Below are 21,642 nucleotides of genomic sequence, written 5' to 3'. Positions count from 1 at the left end.
TTTTAATGGTAACTATTAAATATGTATAGTTTTCATACAACAATGTTTTAAATGTTTTTTATTGTTTATCTTGGTTGTTAATTAATGAATTTGGGTATTTCAATATTTTTCTATAGATAGTTTTTTATACTTTCTCTGAGATAATAATCACTGCTGCAAAGTGATTAATAAAAGAGAAAACCTGTTGCATGCATTATTAAGAGTAACTGAGTTCATCCTCAGAAAAAAAAAACTGCATTTATGTTGGTCTATAACACAATTGTTTCAAACTTTCATAACTCTATTCAGATTGAGATGATGAGTCAAAATAATAAATGAATGAAAATGATTAAATATTTTTGTTGTCTTTAATAAATTAACACATTTTGGATTGATATTTGAATCTATTAAAACAACACTCAAATGAAGAAGAATCATTGCTTAATGTGATTCAACTTTGAAAGTGGCACTGTTCACTGTCATGTGAATTGCACACACAAAAATGACACACTTTGTTATGGTCAGAGACATAGAACATCAGATAAAAAGATTAAAACATGGAAAACAAACAGAACAAAGGTTCCATCCTTTCATAACCTCTGAATTTCTTTGTTTCTTTGTCACTGTTTTGGTGAAATTGCAGAACCTTTGCACATAATATTCTCAACTAATTTCTGATTAAGGTACATTCTCTCATCTCTCACATGCCTGTGCCAACAACTAATGTTGCAGAAACACACTCACACACACAAAAAAACACACTCTCACATCACAGTATCTGAGGTGGACCCTTAGATAAAGTTTTTTTCTTTTTCATGTTTTTCATTATTTTAATTCCTAAGAGCCAATTTAAAATGGTGAAAAAAAGAGGTTGAGATTCCTAAACCAGGAAAGCCAGCTTAGAATACAAAACCCCATTGGTAGCATGGCTGCACCACCTTGCCAAGTGTTCCTCAAGTTCAAGCCACTCAATTAGCCATGGTTAATTCATCAAGTTAAATTCCAACCCAAGGTTAAACCAACCATCATCACTCCCTTTTCTCTTCTTCCCACTTCACTCCCTTTCCCACCCCACCCTTTTACAATTGCAGATTCAATTGCCTATATATAACTATTTTTTTTCCCCTTTCTCTGTATAGACCCCAATTTCTTCTTTTCCTTCTTTCTCTGTGTTTTGGTGAACCACTTTAGGTAACCAGATTGCTCCCACAACTACATATATGAACATGCCATCATAGAATCCACCAAAGAGGGAAAAAGAGAGAAACTTGGCAAAAAACACATTCAAAGTCCTTTTTTTTCATTCACTCACCAACACCCATTTGAGTTTTTTTTTCACTTTTGTTCTTTTGGGGCAAAAGGGTGTTGAGATTGAGATTGAGGCCCCAATGAAGAGGTCTCCAGCATCTTCTTGTTCATCATCTTCTTCCTCTGTTGGGTTTGAAGCTCCCATTTCTCAGCAAGGCAAAAGAAGGCCTAGCTATTCAAGGAGGAACTTGAAGTCACAGAAATGCAAGCAGAGCCAAACCACTGCCAGAAGAAGCTCTATCTACAGAGGAGTCACAAGGTTTCAATTCTCAATCCCAATTCTGAATTCTGAATTCTGCATTCTCCTCAATCAGTTTTCATCTGCATTTGCATGTCTCTCATTTCTCTTTCATCATCAGGCATAGGTGGACAGGTAGGTTTGAATCTCACCTATGGGATAAGAGTTCTTGGAACAACATTCAGAGCAAAAAGGGTAGACAAGGTAATTTTTCCCTCGTGGCTGATTAAATTAACAAACAGAGCAAATCAAGGAGATCTATCACCTTTTCTTCACCATTTTTTTTTTCTTAATTATTATTATTATTATCTGTTTCTGACCTTGTTTTATTCCTGCTAATCTCTGTGATTGCAACCTTCACAAACACTTTTGGGGCTGCTGCTATAGTTTATTTGGGTAAGTCATTTTCTCATGCACTTGGATCTCACACAATCCTAGTCAACTTTCTAGTTTTTTTTCCAAATTCTTAATTATTAATTCAACTTCTTTTTCTGGGTTATTATTTTTTTAATATCAAGAAAGATTCTGATTATGATGCTGTTGTTTGGACCCAATTCTCTGATTATTTTTTAAAAATCTATTTTTTTTTTCTGCAGGAGCATACGATTCTGAGGAAGCTGCAGCCCGTACCTATGATCTTGCAGCCCTGAAGTACTGGGGAAAGGATGCAGTTCTGAATTTTCCGGTATAACAATTTTTTTTTAATTTGATAAAAATGTGTTTTTTATCTTTCAAATCATGGGTTTATTTTTCTTAATGATGTAAAATTCTCCTTTGTCTAAAAAAAATTAATTTTTCAGATAAAAAAATGCTTTTTTTTTTTGATTTTGTGCAGATTGGAAATTATGCAAAGGATATTGAGGAAATGGACAAAGTTTCAAAAGAAGAATATTTAGCTTCTTTGCGGCGCCAAAGCAGTGGTTTTTCTAGAGGCATTTCTAAGTATCGAGGGGTTGCTAGGTTAATTAACTCATTTTTTTCTTTTTTTTTTCTCACTAAATTTTGCAATTTAAATTTCCCTATAAATTAAAGGGGAAATTAGAATTTTATCTGTGAATATTATTAATTGTGATATTAATATTTTGGTGATAGGCATCATCATAATGGGCGTTGGGAAGCACGCATTGGAAGAGTGTGTGGAAACAAGTACCTTTACTTGGGAACATATAGTAAGTAGTCACATCTATTTTTCTATGATGTTTTCCATGATGAAATTTGTTTCAAACTTTTTGTTCCTTGGATGTGTTGTGGCTAACCTAAGTGAATGTTTTTGTGAAATTCCAAAGGGTATATAAAAAATACAAAAAGTTTGAGTTTTTTTCTCTCTAGTGTCACATGTGGCAATTCATAAAGTGATCAAAGTACAATTTGTAGACCCCAAAAGCTATAGTCATCAAAACCATAAATTGGTCACAATTAGATGATGCTATTTTTCACCTCCTTTCTTTCTTGCCCATTTTGTGATGTTGAATAGAATAAAAGTCAAACATTCAATTGGATTTATACCCTTTTATTTATTTAAAGCTAAAATTCACATAAGAATTTATTTAGGTTAAGAAAAGATGAGTAAAGTTAATAGAAGAGAGAGAGAGAGAGAGTTTAAAAAAATTCAAAATTTTGCTTTTCTTTCTTTTAATTTTCAAATTAAATTTCAAAATTGTCTCTTTATACTCATCCTCCCTCTAGTTAAACAAAATAGTATTTAGATCTAGTTCTTCTTCAAAATCACATTTTTATATGATACAGGACAAAAATTCTCTCACAAGTCCCAAGCACATTTCAAGGCAGATTCAAATCTCCTATTCTCCTTTTGTTACCTATTTTATAATTGAAAAATAATTTTGACAAAAAAAATTGTTCAAAAAGTGACATACTAGTAAAAAGCCAAATTTCTTTCTTTGAATACATTTTATGTTGGGGTGTTACTTTTTTATTAAAAGACCAAGAAACAAGAGGAAGATTCAGGGTATTCCAATTTTATTTTTCCTGTTCTAATTTTCACTTTTTAATTGTAAAAATACCACTTTGATTTTGATTTTTTTTTACCATTTTCAAAATTTTATTCAGGAACAAAAAAAACAGTGATCTTTTTATAAATTTTCAAAAACCATTAAGGGCATCTCTAATAATATTTTTTATAAGAATTATTAAAACCACTTTTTTTTGGCAGGATTTTTTGAGATTTTTATAATGTCACAGTACTTTTAAAAAATACAAACATACAAATTTTATTCCAGTGATAAAAAAATTTCCTCAAGAATTGTTTTAACTTTAGTATTATTCACATTATATTCTGAAAGAATAGTTTATATAGGATAAATCTTTATGAAGTTGAAGAAAAGGGGTGTTTGACATAAAATCTCTTCTTTTAAGAAATCACTACACTGTGTAACATGTAAACAAAAAGATATTTCTTTTTTTTCATAATGAAAGGTGAGAAAGTAAAAAACAAAAGCATAAATAAACAAATAAACAAATGTTTCCTTAATTTTTAAGAAAATATTTGAGCAGTACAGCTTGTAAACCTGCAGTTCTCATAATTAATGACAGTGAAAAAAAAAAGGTTGAGTTCTAGGATGCATCATGTGTGTGAGTTGTTCTCATTGCTTCAACTGTAGCTGCAGCACTGTTGTCCACTAGTTGCAGTATGCATCAATTTCTGATCTGACACTGCAATATGTGGTTGTGGATCACATAAAAATAGGAGCATAGGAAAGTTACAGCTGCAAACAGTGACCAACATGGCACGTGCATTCCCCTCTCTCCCTTTTCTTCATGGGTCCAGTTCATTCAAACTCACCACCAAGCCTTCTTTCTGGGGTTATCATAGCCATAACTCTATTTCTTCTGCTATTTTTTCATCTTGTCACATATTATAGAGGTCAAATATGCATAAAATGGATATCAGTATTAATTATTTCTATCTTTAAAATTAATAAGTGAGTTTTTTTTTATGATAAAGTTTGAACAACCTAATTTGTAATAATTAGGTGTGTTTAAAGGGAAATAGTTGGGCAAGTTGAATCTAACATTTGACAATTGAAGCCTAATGTTGGAGGGTACAGCAGATCCTTGACTTTGTACTTTGTTCATATGCAGTGTTCCACAATCTCTTGCCAACATGTGGGTCAAAAGTAACAATATTATAAAAATTGTCGATCTTGAGGGAAGAATAAAATAAAGGTTTGTTTGAATAGTTTTATAGATGGCTGAAAAGATATGCTTAAATTAAATAGAGAAGTGAATCAGGAAGCAGGACACAAACACACCCCAAACTCAGTGACCACGTGAATAGTAATCCTCCCTTGATACTTCAAAGCTTTTAACTTTGTGAGATTCTATGTATGTCATAAAGTTGTCTTTTTGCAAACCTTATTCTTTCTTAATTCAATAATCACCAACCACTTTTAGTTAGCACTTTTCTGTTTGCGAACTATTTTTATATCTGAATCTGATAATGTCATGGAATAAACTATGCTGATTGAGAATTATAAAAAATGAGACTTGGTTAATACAAAATCATGTTCTTTAAAGAGCTATGGTACTTGTGTATGTATGCATCATTTCTTCTTTTTTAAGTGCTAATCTCTTTTGGTCATTTTTTTCTTTTGCTTAATTTGAACTTCAAAGAAACTCAAGAGGAGGCAGCTGTGGCATATGATTTAGCAGCAATAGAGTACAGAGGATTGAATGCAGTGACCAATTTTGACATAAGCAACTACATTGACAAAAAGAAAAAGGACCAAACTCATCAAACAGAAACAGTTCCTCCTAACTCCTCAGACTCTGAAGAAGCAGAAGTAGAAGAACAGAAAACTACACCACCCCCTTTTGAAAATCTGCACATGCCACCACTGCAACACCAAGTTCAACACACACCCCTTGTCTATCATAGGGAAGAATCATCATCATTGGTCACTATTATGGACCATGTGCTTGAACAGGATCTGCCATGGAGCTTCATGTATACTGGGGTGTCTCAGTTTCAAGATCCAGACTTTGCCTTCAGCAAAGCTGATGATTTAGTAGGCATGTTTGATGGGTCAGGATTTGAGGAAGACATTGATTTTCTGTTTAGCACAGAGGATGGTGAGAATGAGAGTGGTATCAACATGAGTGGAGTTTTGGATAGTAATGAAAGTGGAGACACAAATGGGGCTGGTGGAAACATGGTGCATGGGGATAAGAAGCAGAAGGAGATACTATCATTTGCATCTTCTTCTCCATCATCTACAACAACTGCAGATTCTTGTACCTATGCTTAGATCTATGATCTCTTCAATGAACTACATGGAAGGGAAGCCTGTGTAGATTATTGTGTTGTTGGGATTTGTTGTGATAGGTGGTGGGGGGTGTGAACAATAGATGACTTGTGAAAGTGTTCATTGGTTTTAGGATTTTTCTTCCACCAAACACTCTTATCTTTTCATTTTAGAATGGATTTTAGTATAAAGGAGCAAAAATCTAATTTGGTTGCAAATTAAACTAATCCTCTTCTTAGGAGACAATGCAGTATAAGTTAAGATCAAAACCTTTTTAGCAATTGGGGTGCAAAACCAAACTTTCCTTTGTTTAAATAATTTGGCTTTCTTTCCCTTTGTCCTTTTATTTTATTGTGGCATAGTAGTTAGTGTTGAGATATGAAATCTGGTATCTGGTTGGGATTCTTCTACATGTCACCTACCCTATTATGCATTAAAATATGTCTTAGTAAAAAATAATCACACTCACATAATATATATATATATATATATAAATTAAATTAAATTTATGTGTTTTTAAAGTGAATAAAAATGATTTATGTATCATTTTGTGTATAGAGTAAACTATGTTGAAATAATAGGGATACCTTTCGATCACCAATATAATAAAAAATTAAATCTCCCTTCATTTCTCTTCTCTATCAATCCCACCTCCTATTACCTCTTACTCAACTTTTCTATCATTTTTATTATATTTTAATAATAAATTTAAGGTTTAATTAAGTTTTAAGACTCTCGTAAATTCAATTTATGTTTGCGTAGATACCGTCTAAGCATATTCATTTTTTTGGCAAACATAGAAAGAAGAAAACACAGTGTTGTATTGTCTCAAAGACAAAATACTTAGTGTTTTAGTGTTGTATTGTTTGACAAACAAAATACTTGCATCTTATGTAATTTGTTTGTTAAACTAAAACTATCATATTATAAACAAAAGTTTGACGATATTTTACACTTCATTGTTTTCAACACTTAATTAAAATTATAGATGTTGAACTTTTTCCTAACACTTGTTTTCGCATATTACAAAATGTGAGATTTTGTGATTAGTAAAACGATATTACGATTAATGTAAAACAATAAGTCTTTTATTATTTTCAGGTCATCACCTATCACGATCAAATGACCATTATTGTCACCACCATCGATGTACGTGATGACAACACTTCTTTATTATCCAACACGTTTTCAATAAAGACAGAACAAGTCACGTCACCCAAATAATATAAAACTTAAATGATAGAAACTCAATTAAGATATAATACTTTTGAGTATGCAATAGAGAAAAAAATTAAAGGGACTCAACTAAAAATAACTAAATTTATGAGAAATTAAGCATAAATTTAAAATACAAACAGAAAGAACCACTATAATTTACTTTAAATATAAAAGATTAAATTGAACATTTTTTTTAAAAGGGTTAAAGAAAATCTGAGTAGATAAATAAAGGACTAAACGTAAATTAATTTTTTATACACTATTTGCAATGGAAGGATCTCATATACAGCTCAACAATAAAAGCTTATTATGGTTTCATTTACCAATTAAAACCTTTGTATTTAGGTCCTCTAAGCGATTGACTTGTGCGTGTGTGAATTGAATGTAGAGAAAAGGTAAAGAATTATAATATTAATTAAAAATAATGTTGAAATTATAAATCATAAAATTAAAAAAAATTATAGAACTAAAATTAATACTTTAAAATAAATATTGGTAATATAGATATATAATATGATGTTATATAAAAAGTTATTAAGTCGAGAAATACAGAATTGTTAGAAACAAGTTTAATTTTTAAAGAATACAAGAGATTAGGCTATAGCCTAAGATAAAGTACATCAGAACTTCATTAAAACTAATTCTTAAAATACATCAGAACTAATTTTTAAAACTAAAACTCATCAAAATTAAACAACACAGGTTAGTGAAATACAATGTGCCAACACCTGTTCTGAAAACCCCCTCCATATCTGCATTCCAAGTATTAAAATATTTGAATGAGACTTTCATCACAGCTCATTATAATAGGAAAACATGATTGATTGTTCAGCCTACCAGCAACAGCAAAATCCATGGGGAAATCCTTTCATTTCAAGTAAAAACCGGTGGCAGAAAGGAGATGTATGGTAGAAAACTTAGCTTCCAAAAACTAGGCAATGTATAGTTTAGCACCAATCAAGGCACATAGCTCAAGATAGGAAAAATTATATAGCCAAGGTTTGCAAGGTGCTGAACAAAACATCAATGGAAACTAAAGGCAAGTTAAACACACTAAGATAACAGAGTAAACAGTAGACAAAGACATACACTTGGATTTTGAGAATTGACACTCTCTTTTGCCTAAACCTGCCACTACAGTCAGATTTTGATGACTGACTAAACTTCAGAAGACCAACTAATAAATAAAAGGAATAAGCTTGAACTTAACTTTGCTTGCATAGTCTGTGTAACTCCTACCAAAAGTCTCAACCATCAAAGCCTCTTCTATATCTGCCTTCTGCTTATAATACAACAAGCATACTGCTACGATAAATAGCAGACTAAGAGGTGCTCGTAGCGCAATGCAGTTTGTTACAAACAAAAGCATTGTAGATGAATATATCGGATGACGGACCCAACGATAAGGTCCAAATTGCACCACAGCACTTGGCTCCACCACATTTTCTGAATACTTGGCAAGATACAATGTTGCATTATATTGCATTAGTAAGGTTGTAATGATTAAAGCCCAGATTCCAAGATTGCTCCACCCACCGGGAATGAGGTGAAGCTCCGGCCCTTCAAATGCTGCAAGCCAATGGCCAACCATGACCCCTGCACTGAACAGTATGCGAGACAAAGTTGGCACATTAATGTCCCATTTTGGGTCATGAGGCCGAGCATTATAATCTCCATATAACCGCTTTCTAACGCTAACATTGAAGAAAAAGAAATAATGATACACAAAAAAGAAAACAAATGGCCAGCCTTCAAGGAAGCCATTGAAATGAGCAGTTGGGACAAGAGTGAGCCATGTAAAAACAGATGTAACAATTGCCAACTGCTCAAATATGTTTGCCTCACCATGCAGATGTTTCCGAAAACAATATAACCCATAAACTGCAAGCGCTATGGCCACCAACCAAGGCCAGAACAGCCAAGTCCAGCTAAAATACATCCAAAAGAAGGGACTGAAAAGCACATTCATAGTCCATTTTGTGGCCGCAATTATGATGCATAATAATCCAGAGCACTTCACAACATTAATTGGAGTCAACTGCAGAAGAGTAGCTTTTATTGAATCAAATGATAGACTTCTGAAAAACTCTAGGACTGGATTTTGAGATTCAGTGCTGGCATTACTGGAAATTGAGCAACTGAGAGAAGACAACAAATCAGCCCTTTTTCTTGCTGGTTTAGGCACTGGGGAAAAAGGGTTTCCATAGGTACAATTCAATTGAAAACTAATGCTCTTGGGTCGGTTAGCAAGTACATCGGCACGAAAATGTTTGTTGAAAGGTCTCAGAGACACTTTGTTGCTCACAATAGAGAAACCAAAGGGGGCAGTTTTGGAGTGTGAAAGAACCTTTGCAGCTTCCATTATTGTTTGGAGGAAAACTAATAATCAACTTTTGAGAAAATTACATAAATATCACAAAACCAAGGATGCACTGGATGAAAGCAGTCCCATATCCTTTGACACAGTGAGTTACTCAGGAATTACAACGACAGCAATAATAACCCGTTGATATACAGGGATCCAACACACAGGCGAGATGCAATGGCAACAAACACAGTCGTAGTATATTCGGTGCTTTCCCTCTGCAATTCATCCAGAAACCTCAACAGCATTAAAACCCAACCCCATTCAATCTCTAAACAGCAATATAAGCACGAAAACCCATTACCAACAAACCACCGTAAAAAAAAAAAAAAAAATCTTGTAACAGTTCTTTAGGTATTTTGGGTGATGTTTTCTAGTGAAAATTGTAGTTTCATCTAGTATATCCACGTAATAAAGGATTGCATCAAAGGTCAACACACAGCTCACTGAGATAAAACAATTCCAAATGGAAAACAAAAACCAAAAGTACTTAAGGAACTGTATCTAAGTTTTATCCAACATAAAGTGCAGAGTCACTACACATCTTCTGAAAAAACCCTCCTTTTGAACCCGCCAAAAACAAACTAAATAAACAAAAAATAAAATAAACCCACCACCAATTCCAAAGCTGCTATCGACGACTCAGCTCACAAAATTGGAACCCCAGAAGCCCACTCAAAGCTCTGACAATAAGGTGCATGTAAAACATAAACCAAAAGCACAAATTCCAGAGTGTAACTCCCTTGGGCAAAAAATCAAACAGATGGTGCACACATAGAAAAAACTCCACATTCAACGAAAGAGTCCAAATTTGAATCAGATAACGTTAAGAACGAAAGAAAGCGCAAAGGAATAGTACCCAGTGAAAAAAAATCTGAAGTGGGTTTTGGAGCAACAGTGTTGAACTGTGACGGATAATGATATGGAAGTTCTGAACTGAGTAAGCCACTGGAGACGCTAACAAGATGAACCCTTTTTTTCTTTTCTGGTAACCCTTATTAATCATCACTATTGTAAACTATAAAATTAAAAGATTCAAAATGTTTTTAAACATATTATTTATTTATTTTAGTCTATTTTTTTCACTGGTAACAAAAAGTTCACAATAGTTTTAATTATATTATTTATTTCATTATTTTATAAAGTTTCGGTTAAATTTTTTCATTATTAAAATTAAAACAATATGATTACTTTGCACCCAAATAGCAATAAAATGGTTAAAAAATAAATTAAGACTTTCTCATAATACATTTGTAACAAATGCAGTGACAATTTATCAACTTACTAATATCAATATAAAAATAATCATATTGTTACAATTTTAAAAATTGAAGAATTGGATTAAGCTTTAAAACTCACAATTATTGCACTTTGAAGATGGAAAGACTTTATGGGAACTTTTATTAATAAATAGATTAAATTGAATAAATAAATAACGGGATAAAAAGCTAAATAAAAATTATTTTCACAAATTGCCCATATTTTTTTCTTAGTCTAGTCTCATTTATTAAAAAGTAAAGCTGGGATTTAATAAAAAAAATTAACTTTTTATTTATTTTTCATGTCAAATATTTAGCATTTTCCTTGAAATTATTTTTTCTTGGAAGTTTCATAGTGTAAAGAAAAAGTTTATTTTCCATGGTAATTGATGATGATGATTATTATTATATCTAAATTACACGTAGACTTTTATCATAAAATAACATATGTCGATGATGATTATTATTATATCTAAATTACACGTGGACTTTTATCATAAAATAACATATGTCGATTTTTTACCTTTTCACGGGTAATTTATTCGAGTCAATCAATTTATAGGAGTATTGGATAATTATTTTATTATCAATAATCAAGCATAAATGAACTTTAAAATCAATATTAAGAAGATATTGAATCTAATTGGATTTAGATTAAACAAACCATAACATAGCAGCTCAACTCAAGTAGTGTAAATAGGTGTATGTGAGAGAGTAAGACGAAAATTGAGATAAAGATTAAAGATTGACAAAAATAAAAATAAAAAAGTGTTCTTATAATATATGAGGCTGAGTATTTCTTATCAAGTGTCTTCTGCTTCTTCCACTTCTATTATTCATCCTCAAGTCCGAAAGGGGAGGATATTTACAAAGATACTCTGATGCTCAAGCTAGTTTAGGTGTCGATATGTGTATTTGTGGTTAGAGTTGAGAGAATCCATACCTTTCACCATGTAGTCTACCTTTATTTACACCTTTTTTATTGGACTTTGTACTTCATGGGGATTAGCGTAGGCCGAATGCTTTATTATCCCTAACCTCTTCTTAGCCTTAATTGACTTGTGAACACTCCTAGCCGAGAGATCCGATAACCGAATACCTTCACGACCTTTAGGTATTCGATTTCGATAGGACACAAGGAAAATACCATAATCATAATGATCACATAATTTGATTCAACATTGTAAAAATAACGTGTATAATGAGAAAAATAAGCTGATAAATAATGTATTATAATATTTTATACATAAAATAAGATAAATTTTAAAATTTGATTTGGTCAATTTATAACTTTGAATAAGTTTTTTTCTATAGAAATATTTCTATAAATTTTTAAATTGTAAAATGTTAGCATGATCATTAATATTTCGAAATAAAATATAGGGTAATTATGAATTTTTTTTTGTTTTTAAATAAAAAATTTAAAAACAAAACACAGTCGTTAGAAATGAAGTGAAATAATTTTGTACTCAATTTCAAATACAACTAACAATTATTTTTTTTAAAAGTTATAAATTTAACTTTCATTAAAGTTTTTATTTATCACTGTCAAGGTTGAAAGGAAAGTTCGTTTGTGTGTGAAACTGTTTCATTTTTTTTCGTGGGTGAATACTGATCCGTTTGACCTAAAATTCGTCAAGTTTTGTCCAAATTCAGTGGAGATTCTTACGTGGAATTTTAAAAAAAAAACTATTTCGGGAGAATTTTTCAGAAATTTAGTGCAAATCAAGGCTATCATTTACCAAAATTTGTGAAATTTCGCCCTACTTTTTGCAATTTTATTCAAGGTCCGTATTGCGCTGAAAAAATTCACACAAGTACTTTCTTATGTTGTTTGCACCCAGGTAAGGAGTGACATCCATAAACAAATCACAAAAAGAAGATACGGGAAAGAAAAGTCGGGACGTTTTGTTTTCGAAAAACCAGTTTTGCTCACTCTGAATCTGGGACTTACTACGCCTTACTCCTTGGATATTTTGGTCTGAAATTTTTACCAGACGTTCGTCACTGTGTTTATTGAGTTTTGGCTGAGATTTCAACCCCAGATTCGACCCACAACATTGACAATAAATTTTTTATTGATCATTGCCAGGAATGAAAGGAAGGTTCATCTATGTGTGAAACTGTTTGATTTTTTTTCGTGGGTGAATATTCATTCGTTTGACATGAAATTTGTCGCGTTTTGTCCCAAATTCAGTGGAGATTCTTACGTGAAATTTTAGGAAAAAACTATTTCGGGAGAATTTTTCAGAAATTTTGTGCAAACCAAGGCTATCCTCTACCAAAACTTGTGAAATTTTGCCCTACTTTCTACAATTTTATTTTGGGTCCGTATTGCGCTGGAAAAGTTACTTTCATATGTTGTTTCCTCCTAGGTAAAGAGGCACGTCCATAAACAAATCATAAAAAGAAGATACGGGGAAGAAAAGTTAGGACATTTTGTTTTCGGAAAACTAGTTTTGTTCACTCTCGGTCTGAGACTCACTACGCCTTACACCATGTGTATTTTAGGATGAAATTTTTACCAGACATTCGTCAGTGTGTCTAATGAGTTTTGGATGAGATTTGAGCCCCAGATTCGTCCCACAAGATTGACAATAAATATTTTATTCATCATTGTCAGAGCTAAAAGGAAGGTTCGTTTGTCTGTGAAACTGTTTGATTTTTTCGTGGGTGAATACTCATCTGTTTGACCTGAAATTTGTCGCGTTTTGTCCCAAACTCAGTGGAGATTCTTATGTGGAATTTCAGGAAAAAAATATTTTGGGAGAATTTTTCAGAAATTTTGTGCAAACCAAGGCTATCCTCTACCAAAACTTGTGAAATTTCGCCCTACCTTCTGCAATTTTATCCTGGGTCCGTATTGAGCTGAAAAAATTCACACAAGTACTTTCATATGTTGTTTGCACCCAGGTAAGGAGGCACGTCCATAAAAAAATCACAAAAAAAGATACGGGGAAGAAAAACTAGGACGTTTTGTTTTCGGAAAACCAGTTTTGTTCACTCTCGGTCTGGGACTCACTACGCCTTACTCCTTGAATATTTTTGTCTAAAATTTTTAGCAAATGTTCGCCACTGTGTCTACTCAGTTTTTGTTGTGATTTGAGTCCCATATTTATCCCACAAGATTGACAATAAATTTTTTATTCATCACTGTCAGGCTTAAAAGGAAAGTTCGTTTGTATGTGAAGCTGTTTGATTTTTTTTGTGGGTGAATACTCATCCGTTTGACCTGAAATTCATCGAGTTTTGTCTCAAATTCAATGGAGATTCTTACATGGAAATTTATAGAAAAAAATATTTTGGGAGAATTTTTCAGAAATTTTATGTAAACCAAGGCTATCATTTACCAAAACTTGTTAAATTTTGCCCTACTTTATGCAATTTTATTCAGGGTCCGTATTGCGCTGTAAAAATTCACACAAGTACTTTCATATGTTGTTCATACCCATGTAAGGAGGCACATCCATAAACAAATCACAAAAGGAAGATACGAGGAAGAAAAGCCAGGTTTTTTGTTTTCAGAAAGCCAGTTTTACTCACTCTCGGTCTGTGACTCACAACGCCTTATTCCTCGGGTATTTTTGTCTGAAATTTTTACCAGACATTCCTCACTGTGTTTATTGAGTTTTAGCTAAGATTTGAGCCCCATATTCGTCCCACAAGATTGACAATAAATTTTTATTCATCGCTGTCAGAGCTGAAAGGAAAGTTCCTTTATGTGTGAAACTGTTTCATTTTTGTGTGTGTGAATACTCATTCGTTTGACCTGAAATTTGTCGCGTTTCGTCTCAAATTCAGTGGAGATTCTAACCTGGAATTTTAGGAAAAAACTATTTCGGGAGAATTTTTCAGAAATTTAGTGCAAATCAAGGCTATCCTTTACAAAAACTTGTGAAATTTTGCTCTACTCTCTGCAATTTTATTCTAAGTCTGTATTGCGTTGAAAAAATTCACACAAGTACTTTCTTATGCTGTTTGCACCTAGGTAAGGAGTCATGTCCATAAAAAAATCACAAAAATAAGATACAGGAAAGAAAAGTCGGGAAGTTTTGTTTTCGGAAAACCAGTTTTGCTCACTCTCAGTCAGTGACTTACTACGCTTTACTCCTTGGGTATTTTTGTCTGAAATTTTTACCAGACGTTCGTCACTAAGTCTACTGATTTTTGGATGAAATTTGAGTCCCAGATTCGTCCTACAAGATTGACAATAAATTTTTTATTCATCACTGCCAAGGCTGAAAAGAAAGTTCATTTGTGTGTGAAACTGTTTAATTTTTTTCGTGAGTGAATACTCATCCATTTGACCTAAAATTTGTTGCGTTTTGTCCCAAATTCAGCGGAGATTCTTACATGGAATTTTATGAAAAAACTATTTAGGGAGAATTTTTAGAAATTTAGTGCAAATCAAGGCTATCCTTTACACAAACTTGTGAAATTTCACCTTACTTTCTGCAATTTTATTTTGGGTTCGTATTGCGTTGAAAAAATACACACAAGTACTTTCTTATGCTGTTTGCACCTAGGTAAGGAGTCATGTCCATAAACAAATCACAAAAAGAAGATACGGGGAAGAAAAGCCAGGACGTTTTGTTATCTGAAAAACAGTTTTGTTCACTCTCGGTCTGAGACTTACTACGGCTTACTCCTTGAGTATTTTGGTATGAAATTTTTACCTAACATTTGTCACTGTGTGTATCAAGTTTTGGCTGAGATTTTAGCACCACATTCGTCCCACAAGATTGTCAATAAATTTTTTATTCATCACTGCCAGAGCTGAAAGGAAGGTTCATTTGTGTGTGAAACTGTTTGATTTTTTTCGTGGGTAAATACTCATCCGTTTGACCTGAAATTTGTCGCGTTTTGTTCCAAATTCAGTGGAGATTCTTATGTGGAATTTTAGGGAAAAAAAATATTTCGGGAGAATTTTTCAGAAATTTTGTGCAAACTAAGGCTATCCTATACCAAAACTTGTGAAATTTCGCTCTACCTTTTGCAATTTTATCCTGGGTCCGTATTGTGCTGAAAAAGTTCACACAAGTACTTTCATATGTTGTTTGCACCAAGGTAAGGAGGCATGTTCATAAAAAAATCACCAAAAATAAGATACGGGGAAGAAAAACTAGGACGTTTTGTTTTCGAAAAACCAGTTTTGTTCACTCTCGGTCTGGGACTCACTACGCCTTACTCCTTGGGTATTTTGGTCTAAATTTTTAGGAGACGTTCGTCACTGTGTCTAATCAATTTTGGATGAGATTTGAGCCCCAGATTCATCTCAAGAGATTGAAAATAAATTTTTTATTCATCACTGCCAGACTCAAAAGGAAGGTTCGTTTGTATGTGAAACTGTTTGATTTTTTCGTGGGTGAATACTCATCCGTTTGACCTGAAATTCATCACGTTTTGTGTCAAATTCAATGAAGATTATTACGTGGACATTTATAGAAAAACTATTTCGGGAGAATTTTTCAGACATTTTATGCAAACCAAGGCTATCATTTACCAAAACTTCTTAAATTTTGCCCTAGTTTCTGTAATTTTAATATAGGGTCCATATTGCGCTGTAAAAATTCACACAAGTACTTTCATATGTCTTTCACACCCAGGTAAGGAGGCACGTCCATAAACTAATCACAAAAAGAAGATACGGGGAAGAAAAGCTAGGATTTTTGTTTTCAGAAAACCAGTTTTACTCACTCTCGGTCTGGGACTCACAATGCCTTATTCCTTGGGTATTTTTGTGTGAAATTTTTTACCAAACATTACTCACTGTGTCTATTGAGTTTTGGCTAAGATTTGGGCCCCATATTCGTCCCACAAGATTGACAATAAATTTTTATTCGTCACTGTCATAGCTAAAAGGAAAGTTCATTTATGTGTGAAACTATTTCATTTTTTTCGTGTGTGAATACTCATCCGTTTGACCTGAAATTTTTCGCATTTTGTCCCAAATTCAGGGGAGATTCTTACGTGTAATTTTAGGAAAAAACTATTTCGGGAGAATTTTTCAGAATTTTTGTGCAAACCAAGACTATCCTCTACCAAAACTTGTGAAATTTAGCCCTACTTTCTACAATTTTATTTTGGGTCCGTATTGCGGTGAGAAAATTCACACAAGTACTTTCTTATGTTCTTTGCTCCCAGGTAAGGAGGCACGTCCATAAAAAAATCACAAAAAGAAGATACGGGGAAGAAAAGTTAGGACATTTTGTTTTCAAAAAACCAGTTTTGTTCACTCTCAGTCTGAGACTCACTATGCCTTACTCCTTAGATGTTTTGGTCTGAAATTTTTACCAGACGTTCGTCACTGTGCCTATTGAGTTTTGGATAAGATTTGAGCCCCAGATTCGTCCCACAAGATTGGCAATAAATTTTTTATTGATCACTGTCAGAGATGAAAGGAAGGTTCGTTTGTGTGTGAAACTGTTTGATTTTTTTCGTGGGTGAATACTTATCCGTTTGACCTGAAATTTGTCGCGTTTTGTCCCAAATTCAGTGGAGATTCTTACGTGGAATTTGAAGAAAAAACTATTTTGGGAGAATTTTTCAGAAATTTTGTGCAAATCAAGGTTATCATCTACAAAAACTTGTGAAATTTCGCCATACTTTCTGCAATTTTATTCTGGGTGCGCATTGCGCTGAAAAAATTTACACAAGTACTTTATATGTTGTTTGTACCTAGGTAAGGAGTCATGTTCATAAACAAATCACAAAAAGAAGATACGGGAAAGAAAAGTCGGGACATTTTGTTTTCGAAAAACAAGTTTTGTTCACTCTGATAATGGGACTTACTACGCTTTACTCCTTGGGTATTTTTGTCTAAAATTTTTACCAGACGTTCGTCACTGTTTTTATTGATTTTTGGCTGATATTTCAGCCCAGATTCGTCTCACAACATTGACAATAAATTTTTTATTGATCACTGTCAGGATTGAAAGGAAGGTTCGTTTATGTGTGAAACTATTTTTTTTTTCGTGGGTGAATGCTCATCAGTTTAACCTGAAATTTGTCGCATTTTGTCCCAAATTCAGTGGAGATTCTTACATGGAATTTCAAGAAAAAAAAAACTATTTCGGGACAATATTTCAAAAATTTTGTGCAAACCAAGGCTATCCTCTACCAAAACTTACTAAATTTTGCCGTACTTTCTGCAATTTTATTCAAGGTCCGTATTGCGCTGAAAAAATTCACACAAGTACTTTCATATGTTTTTCTCACCCAGGTAAGAAGCACGTCCATAAACGAATAACAAAAAGAAGATACGGGGAAGAAAAGCCAGGATTTTTGTTTTTGGAAAACTAGTTTTACTCACTCTCTGTCTGGAACTCACTACGCCTTATTTCTTAGGTATTTTTGTCTGAAATTTTTACCAAACATTCGTCACTGTGTCTATTGAGTTTTGAGTCCCAGATTCGTCCCACAAGAAGGACAATAAATATTTTATTCAACACTGCCAATGTTGAAAGGAAGGTTCGTTTGTGTGTGAAACTGTTTGATTTTTTTCGTGGGTGAACACTCATCCGTGTGACCTGAAATTTGTCGCGTTTGTCCCAAATTCAGTAGAGATTCTGACATGGAATTTATGGAAAAAACTATTTTGGGAGAATTTTTCAGATGTTTTGTGCAAACCAAGTCTATCCTCTACCAAAACTTGTGGAATTTTAACCTACTTCCTGGAATTTTATTTTGCGTTTGTATGGCGCTGAAAAAATTCACACAAGTACCTTCATATGTTCTGCGCGCCCAGGTAATGATGCACGCTTATAAACGAATCCCAAAAAGAAGATACGAGGAACAAAAGTCAGGATGTTTTGTTTTCGGAAAACCAGTTTTGCTCTCTCTCGGTCTGGGACTCACTACACCTTTCTCCTTGGGTAGTTTGGTCTGAATTTTTTCCCACACATTCCCCACTAAGTCTACTGATTTTTGGCTGAGATTTGAGCTCCAGATTCGTCCCACAAGATGGACAATAAATATTTTAATCATCACTGTCAATGCTGAAAGGAAGGTTCGTTAATGTGTGAAACTGTTTCATTTTTTTCGTGGATGAATACTCATCCGTTTGACCTAAAATTTGTCGCGTTTTGTCCCAAATTCAGCAGAGATTCTTACATGGAATTTTAGGAAAAAAACTATTTTGGGAGAATTTTTCAGAAATTTAGTGCAAATCAAGGTTATCCTCTACCAAAACTTGTGAAATTTCGATCACTTTCTACAATTTTATTCTGGGTCCATATTGCGCTGAAAAAATTCACACTAGTACTTTCTTATGTTTTTTGCACCCAGGTAAGGAGTCACGTCCATAAACAAATCACAAAAAGAAGATACGAGGAAGAAAAGTCAGGACGTTTTCTTTTCAGAAAAACAGTTTTGTTGGCTCTCAATCTAAGACTCACTACGCCTTACTCCTTGAGTATTTTGGTATGAAATTTTTACATGACATTCGTCAATGGTCTATTAAGTTTTGGTTGAGACTTTAGCGCCCGATTCGTCCCAAAAGATTGGCAATAATTTTTTATTCATCACTGCAAAAGTTGAAAGCAAGGTTCATTTGTGTGTGAAATTGTTTGATTTTTTTCGTGGGTGAATACTCATCTGTTTGACCTGAAATTCATCGCGTTTTGTCCCAAATTTAGTGGAGATTCTTACGTGAAATTTTAGTAAAAAACTATTTCGGGAGAATTTTTCAGAAATTTGGTGCAAATCAAGGCTATCCACTACCAAAACTTCTGAATTTTCTCTCTACTTTCTACAATTTTATTCTGGATCTGTATTGTGCAATAAAAAATTCACACAAGTACTTTCATCTTTTGTTTTCTCACAGGTAAGGAGGCATGTCCATAAACAAATCACAAAAAGAAGATACGGGGAAGAAAATCCAGGACGTTTTGTTTTCGTAAAACCAGTTTCGTTCACTTTCAGTCTGACACTCACTACGCATTACTCCTTGGGTATTTTGGTATGAAATTTTAACCAGACATTCCTCACTGTGTCTATTTAGTTTTGCTGAGATTTTAGCGCCAGATTCGTCCCACAAGATTGGAAATAATTTTTTTATTCATCACTGTCAGGACTGAAAGGAAGGTTCATTTGTGTGTCAAACTGTTTAATTTTTTTCATGGGTGAATACTCATCTGTTTGACGTTTGACCTGAAATTTTCATATTTTGTCCCAAATTCAGTGGATATTCTTACGTGAAATTTTAGGAAAAAACTATTTCGGAACAATTTTTTAGAAATTTGGTGCAAACCAATGCTATCCTCTACCAAAACTTGTGAGTTTTGGCTGAGATTTGAGCGCCAGATTCGTCCCACAAGATTAACAATAAATTTTTTATTCATCACTGCCAGGGCAGAATGGAAGGTTCGTTTGTGTGTGAAACTGTTTGTTTTTTTCGTGGGTGAATACTCATCTGTTTGACCTAAAATCTGTCGCGTTTTGTCCCAAATTCAGTGGAGATTGTTACGTGGAATTTTAGGAAGAAACTATTTCGGGTGAATTTTTTAGAAATTTTGTGCAAACCAAAGCTCTATCCTCTACCAAAATTTGTGAAATTTGCCATACTTTCTACAATTTTATTTAGGATCCGTATTGTGCTTAAAAAAATTCACACAAGTACTTTCATATGTTGTTTGCACCCAGGTAAGGAGGCACGTCCATAAACAAATCACAAAAAGAAGATACGGGGAAGAAAGGCCAGGATGTTTTGTTTTCGAAAAAATAGTTTTGTTCACTCTTTGTCGTGGACTCCCTACACCTTACTCCTTGGGTATTTTGGTATGAAATTTTTACCAGACGTTCGTCACTGTGTCTATTGAGTTTTGGCTGAGATTTGAGCCCCAGATTCGTCCTAGAAGATTGACATTAAATTTTTTATTCATCACTGTCGGGGCTAAAAAGAAGGTTCGTTTGTGTGTGAAACTATTTGATTTTTTTTGTAGGTGAATACTCATCCGTTTGAACTTAAATTCGTCGCGTTTTTCCCAAATTTAGTGGAGATTCTTACGTGGAATTTTAGGAAAAAACTATTTCGGAAGAATTTTTCAAAAAATTTGTGCTAACCAAGGGTATCCTTTACAAAAACTTGTGAAATTTCGCTATACTTTCTGCAATTTTATTCTAAGTCTGTATTGCGTTGAAAAACTTCAAATCAGTACTTTCATATGTTGTTTGCATCCAGGTAACGAGGCACGTCCATAAAAAAATCACAAAAAGAAGATACGGGAAAGAAAAGCCAGGACGTTTTGTTTTCGAAAAACCAGTTTTGTTCACTCTAGGTCTAGGACTCACTACACCTTACTCCTTGAGTATTTTGGTACGAAATTTTTATGAGACGTTCCTCACTGTGTCTATTGAGTTTTGGCTGAGATTTGAGCGTCATATTCTTCCTACAAGATTTGAAATGAATTTTTATTCATCACTGCCAGAGCTGAAAGGAATGTTCGTTTGTGTGTGAAACTGTTTGATTTTTTCGGGGATGAATACTCATTTGTTTGACCTGATATTCATCACGATTTCTCCAAAATTCAGTGGAGAATTTTACGTGGAATTTGAGGAAGAAACTATTTCGGGAGTATTTTTCATAAATTTGGTGCAAACCAAGGCTATCCTCTACCAAAACTTGTGAAATTTCGTCATACTTTCTGCAATTTTATTCTGGATCCGTATTGCGCTGAAAAAAACTCACACAAGTACTTTCATATGTTATTTGCACCCAGGTAAGGAGGCACGTTCATAAACCTATCACGAATAGAAGATACGGGGAAAAATAGCCAAGACGTTTTTTTTTTTCAGAAACCAGTTTTGTTCACAATCAATCTAGGACTCACTACGCCTTTCTCCTTGGGTATTTTGGGTATGAAATTTTTACCAGACGTTCGTCACTGTATCTATTGAGTTTTGGCTAAGATTTGAGCGCCGATTTGTCCCACAAGATTGACAATAAATTTTTTATTCATCACTTCCGCGACTGAAGGGAAGGTTCGTTTGTGTGTTAAAATGTTTGATTTTTTT

The 21,642-nt window shown here is 33.5% G+C and overlaps 2 protein-coding genes across 3 annotated transcripts; one reads left to right on the top strand and one right to left on the bottom strand.

The window, feature by feature from the left end:
- Positions 1 to 867: 867 nt before the first annotated feature.
- LOC137820541 (ethylene-responsive transcription factor WRI1-like) lies at positions 868 to 6,056 on the top strand. The gene is made up of 7 exons (XM_068624680.1): positions 868 to 1,546; positions 1,647 to 1,729; positions 1,913 to 1,921; positions 2,122 to 2,210; positions 2,361 to 2,485; positions 2,618 to 2,694; positions 5,156 to 6,056. The coding sequence occupies exons 1-7, from the start codon at positions 1,368 to 1,370 to the stop codon at positions 5,788 to 5,790; spliced, it is 1,197 nt and encodes a 398-aa protein (XP_068480781.1). The 5' UTR covers positions 868 to 1,367; the 3' UTR covers positions 5,791 to 6,056.
- Positions 6,057 to 7,611: 1,555 nt separating this feature from the next.
- LOC137820528 (uncharacterized) lies at positions 7,612 to 10,374 on the bottom strand. Of its 2 annotated transcripts, XM_068624671.1 has the most exons (3): positions 10,230 to 10,357; positions 9,985 to 10,053; positions 7,612 to 9,588 (listed from the first exon to the last, which is right to left on the bottom strand). In XM_068624671.1, the coding sequence occupies exon 3, from the start codon at positions 9,365 to 9,367 to the stop codon at positions 8,183 to 8,185; it is 1,185 nt and encodes a 394-aa protein (XP_068480772.1). In that variant the 5' UTR covers positions 9,368 to 9,588; positions 9,985 to 10,053; positions 10,230 to 10,357; the 3' UTR covers positions 7,612 to 8,182. The 2 variants fall into 2 exon arrangements, with proteins under 2 accessions (XP_068480772.1, XP_068480765.1); XM_068624664.1 differs by lacking the exon at positions 9,985 to 10,053 and having other exon boundaries at positions 10,230 to 10,374.
- Between the last annotated feature and the right edge of the window lie 11,268 nt (positions 10,375 to 21,642).

The sequence above is a fragment of the Phaseolus vulgaris genome, chromosome 11 (assembly GCF_000499845.2).
Source record: "Phaseolus vulgaris cultivar G19833 chromosome 11, P. vulgaris v2.0, whole genome shotgun sequence".
Taxonomy (NCBI): Eukaryota; Viridiplantae; Streptophyta; class Magnoliopsida; order Fabales; family Fabaceae; genus Phaseolus; species Phaseolus vulgaris.
The sequence above is the reverse complement of the archived record's forward strand: the minus strand, read 5'-3'. Positions and strand labels throughout refer to the sequence as shown.